Here is an 8499-nt window from a genome sequence, read left to right as displayed (position 1 = left end):
ATTCCCTTGAACCCTACTTCTAAACCAGTAAAACAAAAACTTCGACGAATGAAATCTGATGTCGCATTAAAAATAAAAGTAAAAGTACAAAAACAGTTGGACGCCGGTTTTATTCGCGTATGTAATTACCCAGAATGGGTAGCGAACATAGTTCCAGTCCCTTAAAAGGATGGACGAGTTCGTATGTGTGTCGACTTTAGGGATCTTAATAAAGATAGCCCTAAAGACGATTTTCCTCTACCACATATTGATATATTGGTAGATAACACGACTGAACATGCGATGTTATCCTTTATGGATGGATACGCAGGTTACAACCAAATTTTACCACAAATGTGTTGTTTTTTGTATATGTATGAAATTCATAATAATGAATGTTAAGAACTCTATAAAAGCCTAGGTCATTGTAATTTGACTGTATTCATTATTTCAATTCCTGAAAAAAATTTAGGTTTATAATTTCTTATTTCTCTGTATACTAACCTACTTGAAGGTTTGTTCAATTTTAGAATGTCAAACAGCATTGACAAGTCATCTTCATCATCTAAAATGCCTACAAATGTTCCTTTTGCACATTTGGACACCTGGATGCAGATACCTTTGTCACGTCGTCGTTTAAAAAATTTGTGATCTCGGAAGAGTGAATTAGAGGAAGAAATGGCTACATTGCAAATATCGATGCTACAGGTGGATTAAGATATTCTGCAAACAGGTAGAAGGATGGAAGAACTTCAAGCTATTTGATGTGTCTATTTTATATAGTATTTTACCCCCGTCCCTTGGTCATAATTAGTAGTGTTTTTGGCTCTTTAGAGCCACTTTTATTACTAATATGTGTTTTCTAGTGTTTTCGTAGTTTTGGTTGAGTTTTGCAGGGAATTGCACCTTTGGAGCATTTTCCCGGGATTTTTATGAAGCAACTACGAGCATTGGAGGAGCACGACTGTCGTTGAAGCCCAATGCCGGCTAGAGCCATCGAGCCGGTGATTAAGGGCTCGGTATTTGGAATACCAAGGTTTGGACCGAGTATTCAAGACCCGAAGAGGAGATCCGGATTGGGCCGAGGAGTCGAGCCCAATCGGAAGTCCAAAGCCTCGAGGAGCCACAAGGGCCCGATCGGGCAAGCTTAGCTTGATCGGGCAAGATGCACAGCAAGCCAAGGATGTGTGGCCCAAGGCGCGCCCGATCGTGCGAGGCTTAGCACGATCGGGCGGTGCTGATGAGAAGAGTGTGCTAGCAAAAAGGCGCGCCCGATCGGGCGGCCTCTAGCCCGATCGGGCGCGTGTTTCTGGAAAGGCTCTTTTGACGAGCAATTAATTTCTAATTAGGAGTTGTTTTAGTTAGGTTTTAAGTGCGGTTTGGAGGTCGAGGAAGGGGATGGATCTTCTCTCTTAGACTTTCTCTCTCTACTTAGTTTTCTCTCTCTTAATCGCTCTCTAAACTTTTGTTCTTAATTCTTTCATTAATTCCAGATTTATTTTGGTAACGATTTCTCTTCCCTTAATCTTAGTTATTTATTTTATTCCTTTCATCATGATTTATTTTATTACTTTGATTAGTTTAGTTTTTAATATGTGTGAGTAGTTTAATTTCTAGGGTTTATGGGAATCTAATAAATAATATGAAGGGGTAAATTATTGTTGTTGATTATCAATGCTAGATTAATTTCCTATTGATTGATTTAATGCTCTGTGACTAGATTAGGCCTATCTTTTATGCATGAGTTTGACAATATTGATTCAAGAATCGAGAGATGAGAATTAATGTTTAGGTCTAGTTTCAATAGGCAAGTTAATTTATAAATGGTTAAGTCAAGATTCGAGAGATGAGATTTAATACCGATAAATTAATTGTGTGATTGTAATAAGTAGCGAGAGCCCTTTACAATCTGGTTAATTGATGCATTGATGATTGACTATTATTGATTGTTGGTATTGCATAGTAATTTCTTATCGGATTGTTTTAATGTTTTACAATTGCGGCTTGTAAAAGTATAGCAATATTAAATTGATGAATCGAGCAGATGTTAATTTGATATTAAAGGCTATTTTCAATAAGAACTTAGATCTAGTCAATTGCGAGAGCCTATTAGATCTACGTTGATTAATAAATTGCGAGAGTCTGTTAATCATGTTATTTATGCAATGTCAATGATTGATTACTATGTTTTACCCTGGAGTATTATTTATTGGTGAACCTATACCCTAAATCCCTTTATATATCGTTTTCTCTCTACTCTTATTCTTCGTAGTTTAGTTTCATACTTAATTATAAATATTGGTTACTTAGATAATTTAGATTATAATAATTAATTAGGAATAAAAAGACTTGTTTCCCTGTGGAGATCGACCATACTTCCCTATCTACCTTAGTTAGTGATTTAGGTAATTATTTTTGATTAGGGGATACGACTTTACCCTGTCACTATTGTTGATGCTGCTAAGATGGATGGCCAACATCGTCGTGAACAAGCTAAGCAATCCGAGTCAGAACAAAGTTCAGAAACAGTAAATGGTCCTCCGCAGGGGATTCAGAGTAAAAAAAATTAATTGAAAGATAGATTACGAGTAAATGTTGATCTAACCTTGTTCCTTTATAGTTGGAATTGAAATTGAGTTTATGTGGTATTCTGTTGGCATGAGAGCTAATAATGTAAAACGTTTTAGATTGCTGTTGTTGTATAAGTGCAGTTGTTATTAGTAATATGATAACTAGAGAAGAGGTTTGATTTTTCAGTTTAGCCTCTGTAATTGCTTCATATGTATTCCTATAACTCGAAAATTTATCGTTTAAGGTATAATAAAGTTCTTTGATTTAGCATTCTCATGTCTGGTTTATTTATTTGCAGCTTAATGTATTTTGTGTAAACATTCAAGCGTTGAGAATGCATGATCTATAAGTTAATAAACCAAAAGCTTAAAATAGCTTGAATGATTTCTAACAATAATTTACTTTAATATATTCCTAACAATAAGTTAATAAATCCCTGTTTTGATATCAACACCCGATATCCAAATCATTCCAATTTTTTCCATATCCAAATCAAATTTACAAAAACTAAAATTTATCATTCGTTTCAAAAATATACAATATCGAAATAAAACTTTAATCAAGAAATCCAATAAACACTATCGACACCCGATATTTTCAGTATTGGCCAGGCGCGCGATGGGGCAACTAGTGTAATAGAAAAAATTGAAAACACTCCCGTCAATAATAAGAAAAAAAAAAATAAATAAATAAATAAAAAAAATTGAAAACACAGTGTTTCCCTTTCCTTTTTTGTGTTCTTCCTTTGAGCATTTCACTTTCCGTCTCTCTCCTCAATTGAACCGTACTCTGATGTCTAAATCCTCCATTGAAGCGACTTCTAAGCTTCCAACCCTCCATTGAAATACCTTCCAAGGTAAGATTTAGCACTACCACTTCTATGTTAGGAAGGAACAATGAAAACGGACCTCTTCTCTCTGGGTCAAGGGTCTCCGTCCCTTCTGCCCTGGCTCAGGGACGGAACTTGCCCTCAAATTGTAGGACAGTCCTAGAATCTTTGGCACACTTTGACCTCTCATCGACTTCATCGTCTTCCTCTTCTCTACATTCCTTCAACTGCGTCGCCATTGCTGTTATCGATGATTCTCAGCTTTTAATTTACTGTGGTACCAATTCCGGTGATCTTCTTTTGTTGACCATATACCCTAATTTTGATCGATCATCGTCATCGGCGACAATCGATGATGATGGTAAGTTGAAGGTTGTAAGATGTGTTAGTATCAGTCATTCTGGTATTAATTCAATTCATGTTGTTAATCAAATTGGTAGAATTTTGGTTCTATCTGATGGGTTTTTGTATCTAGTTGATCTGCAATTGTTACAGCCTGTGAAAAAGTTAGGGATTCTGAAGGGTGTTAATGTTGTTGCTAGAAGGGTTTGTAGTACTGAATCTGGAAATTCTAATTGGATTAATGAAGAGGGAGTTAGTAGTAGTGGTAGTAGTGTAGGTGGGAGGCTTATGAAAAAGTTAGGTGGCGGGGTTAGATCGAATGGGGCGAGGGTTAAGGAATTCAGTTCTAGGGAAGTGGATAATGATGGTGCCTGCCTTTTTGTGGTGGCAATGGGGAAGAAAGTGGTGTTCATTGAGCTGAATTCAGGCAGTAGTAAGCATGATCGAGAGGTGGATGGGCAACGTGGGTTGTTCGTGGTTTTGAAGGAAATGTCTTGTATTGATGGTGTGAAGAGTATGGCTTGGCTTGATGATTCATTGATTTTAGGGACTGATAATGCTTATAGTTTGATGTCCTGTATTACAGGGCATGTTGATTTGATATTTTCTCTGCCTGATACGGCTGCTATTCCTTGTCTCAAATTGTTGTCAAAAGATAAGAAGGTGCTTCTACTAGTTGATAATGCGGGCATTGTAGTGGATAGTCATGGACAGCCCGTTGGTGGTACCCTGGTATTTGTTTGTGCTCCTCGTTCGATTGCTGAGTTATTTTCGTATGTGGTGGTTGCTAGTAATGGAAAGATGGAATTATATCATAAAACATCAGGAAGTTGTGTTCAAGCTCTTTCTTTCAAGGGTGATGTTGGAACAAGTAATTGTTTTGTTTCTGACGAGGAGGATGTGAATGGAAGATTTGTTGTAGTTGCTACATCATCTAAGGTAAAGTGCTTTATTTTGTTTGCCCCCTATTATTTGCTTCTTAACTTGCTGTCTCGGAAATTCGGAATAGTTACTAGATCAGACATTCATTCTGCTTTTCCTGTTTTACTTCAGAGGTATCCACTATTTATTGAATCATTTAATTCAGTCCAGAGAATTGATGGGTAACTTCATTGCTGGATATGACATTCTGGCCAAGAAATATTCTGATAATTTAGTTGCGAGAATTTGATGCTAGTGTAAAAGACATATGGAGATATTCTCCTTTGAAAGATTATCCATTTGTTCTTTCTTTTGATATTGCAGCTTTGGCATGCATCAATAATAACCTCAACATAGTTTTACAAATCATCTTGTGTTTCCTATTGTTTGGGAAATTTTGGGTATAGAGAAAAAGTAGAAAGCTGACAAAAGGAAATAAGAAGTACATAAAATAAACTGGACTACTTTGAGCTATCTTCTCTCATATACGAAAATACATGATCTGTTAGTATCATCATCTGGGGGATACTAACTAGAATTATTATCTGTCCTCCATACCATGGATTTAGTGGCCTTACTTAATTTATTCCTAGTAAATCCATCAACTTGACACGGTCAAGGCATACCTGAGAAAACGAAGGGAGGATTTAGGAGTTTTTGGAGTCAAGTAAGTCAAAACAGTTGCTACTGTACATGGAAACAATGGACTCTATGTCACTATCTTTTTTAATGCCCTTAACCTTTTCCAAGTTTGGAATGTTAACTGTTTGATCCTTGACCTTAGGAATCACTTTTTCTAAAGACTTGTGTGCATCATTTTAATTACCAACTGTAGTAACACAACCCTTCAAACATGTAAATATGGGAGATTGATCTATGCAATTTCCTCTCTTAGCGGCAGTTTAAATTTGATCAATTTACAAAGAAGAGTTTTATTTTTTTTATTTTTTATTTAAAAAAGGAAAATTTATTTTTATTTCATTTTGTTTGGAAAACTGTATGTAAATAATCCCACCTTTGCTCCATTTTCCCAAAATAATCCTACATTTCAATTATACTAAAATAATCCAACCTTTGACAAGAGTCTTCTTTTAACGATCCCTTAGCAACTGGTTATCGTTTTTCTTAGGTTATTTCCACGTGTCGGCTTTTAATAGGTATATTTTATTTTTTAACAATTAAAAAAACAAAAATAGTTTTAAAAAACCTACAACCCCACCAAGGCATGAATGATCACCTTGGTGTGGCCGGAGGGTTTACGGGTAGTTAGGGGGTTCTCCGGCGTGGCTATGGTGGGGTTTAGGAGTGGGTGAGGATTTTCAGGGTGGGAGTTCGGTTTTCGAAGTAGTTATAGGGTTTTCTTGGCATGGCTAGGGGATTTTCACTTTTTAGGGTTTTTTTTTGGGGTTGGGGTGGGATTTTCGGGGGTGGAGGTTGAGTTTTCGGGTTGTTTAATGGGTTTTTAGGACTGGGGTGGGGTTTTTTATGTTGGAATGGGGGTTTTATTGTGGCAAGGGTTTGGTTTCGGGGTGGTAAGGGGATTTTGGGTTGAGTTTTGGGGGTGTGTAGAGGGTTTTTCGGTGTGCTTGGGGGGTTCATGGTGGGTTGGGGTGGCCATGGCAGGGTTGAACTTCAGAGGGCAAGTGAATTTTCAGGGTGGTGTTATGGTGGTGGACTAGTGGCCATGTTAGGAGGAGATAGACTTCGAAAAAAAAAAAGATTTTAACCTGTTTAGCAGATTATAGGTCAAAGAGATTGTTGAAAGAAGATCCCAGTAAAAGGGGTTGTTTTGGGAAGATGGAGCAAAGTTGCGATTATTTATTTCTGTTGTCCTTTTATTTTTTTATTTTTTTATTATTATTTTTTTTTAATATAATGTTTTATCATTAAACTCAAGGTGGCCTTCCACTACTTGTATTAGCATTTATGATTAAACATGCATAAACAACGTTTGGTGTTTTCATTTGTGGTCAATCCAAATGGTACAATCAGTTTCCATGAATACCTGATTGTATTGACAACCTAGTCTAATCTTGTTGTCAAATGACTCTGATCTTTGTTGTCAAACGACTCTGATCTTTGTTGTCAAACGACTCTGATCTTATCCTTGATCCACTTGTTGCGAAGTCGACTCATTCGGATGCTTAACAGAACCTTCATGGTTAACAGAATATATTAGTTTAAGGAAGGTCTTTCCTTTCTAGAGCTATAATTTAACAAGCTCTCTACATTCTGCAAATCTCTTAATACATCTTGATTTGTAGGTTAATCTTCAGCAGCTGTAACAAGTTCTTTTTTTGACTGAAATTAGAATATTAGATTACACAATTCCTTTAAAGCTAAGCCACTAAGTCTCCCTTATATTAGCCCTTAGCATTCTCAGGATAGTCTAGCACCAATGAACACATCTTGATCACAACTTGTGAAGTTACGAAGAACAAGGAATAATATTGAGGTTTAAGAAAAACACTATACTGTGAAACAAGGCTTATAACTTCAAACTCATTGGCTTGCTAAAAAAGAGCATGTTACTACCTTTATCACAATTGGAATAATTTAAAATCAAACTTATCATTCTTAAGAACTGAATTATCTTATTCTTTCTAGGTTTTATATCAAAAAGGACCTCCTCAGGGCTGACTGGCTGAGGGCTGATCTAACATGCTTGGTAACTGGAGTCCCCTCATCAATCAATTCATCTTCTAAATGAGATGAGAGGAAGACACAATACACAGTATTTTAATTCATTCTCAAAACTAAAACCAACATAACCAGCAAAACTATATATGCGTAAGCTCTTGAGCAAATTTTTAATTAATTAAGCAGCAGTCAATGAGTCAAAAAGAGGAAAAAAAGAACTATACACAGCACTAAATATCAGAAGAAAGCAAGTCTTACCAGTGATCTATAGTGCTGCTAGCCCTACCAATATACTTAAGGAGGAAAGGGGAGAAAACACTGTTACATGGAGATGTCTGAATTAATAAGAAAAGACATTCTTATGTAATTAAATAATAGGTTTAAAATGAAATTTTAATTTTTTAAGATCTTGGAGAATTTCTTAATTTTTTGGAGGGACTTTTATTTCACTATCTATAGTTTTATTGTCATATTGGCAAGGTCTGCTTAGTTATCTAAGTATAATTTATTGGATGCTTAATGATAATCGTTCGCTGTTCTTTTTGATACTCATTTGGCAGGTGTTTTGTTACCGTAAAATATCATCTGAAGAACAAATTAAAGATTTGTTACGGAAGAAGAATTATAAGGAAGCGATCTCCTTAGTGAAGGAGCTTGAGGTTGATGGTGACCTTTCTAGAGAAATGGTGTCTTTTGTCCATGCTCAAGTGGGGTATCTTTTGCTGTTTGACTTGCGTTTTGAGGAAGCGATTGAACATTTCTTATTGTCAGAAACCATGGAGCCATCAGAAATATTTCCATTTGTTATACGAGACCCTAATCGATGGTCTTTGCTGGTAATTCCCCCCCCCCCCCCCCCCCCCCCCTTCTTTTTAATTAGTGATGAATTGTGTTGCTCCATTCATCTTAAGCAATTAGTATAGATTATTGCCTTGTTTGATTACTAGTTGACTCTCTTACAAAAAAATTGTTAATTTGACTAGTTGGTTATATTAATCTGTACTGATATGATTGGTAAAATTAGTTAATAACTTATAGTTTTTTGTTATTGACCGTGTAAAACGACAAATCAGTACTAGAAGACATAAGCAGTAAGGCTGGTAGGGATGTAAATTATAGTAACTTTTGGAGATCATTGCTATGTGGTTACAGCTAACCTAACTTCATTTGTCAATTTTAAGAAGTTAGAGGCTTGAGTACAACAAGCTCATTCAATA

The 8499-nt window shown here is 36.0% G+C and overlaps 1 protein-coding gene across 1 annotated transcript in view; it reads left to right on the top strand.

Moving 5' to 3' along the window:
* The first annotated feature begins 3222 nt into the window (after positions 1 to 3222).
* The window catches only part of LOC145636021 (vacuolar sorting protein 3-like), a 42122-nt gene continuing 36845 nt past the window's right edge, over positions 3223 to 8499 (top strand). Inside the window, exons 1-2 of the mRNA XM_081687460.1 lie at positions 3223 to 4660; positions 7843 to 8118. Coding sequence (XP_081543586.1) covers positions 3431 to 4660; positions 7843 to 8118 — 1506 coding nt within the window. The 5' untranslated portion in view covers positions 3223 to 3430. The remainder of the gene's footprint in view (positions 4661 to 7842; positions 8119 to 8499) is intronic.

The sequence above is a fragment of the Chenopodium album genome, chromosome 6 (genome assembly GCF_948465745.1).
Source record: "Chenopodium album chromosome 6, dcCheAlbu1.1, whole genome shotgun sequence".
Classification (NCBI taxonomy): Eukaryota; Viridiplantae; Streptophyta; class Magnoliopsida; order Caryophyllales; family Amaranthaceae; genus Chenopodium; species Chenopodium album.
Note: the sequence above shows the minus strand (reverse complement) of the source record. Positions and strands in the feature narration are given on the sequence as shown.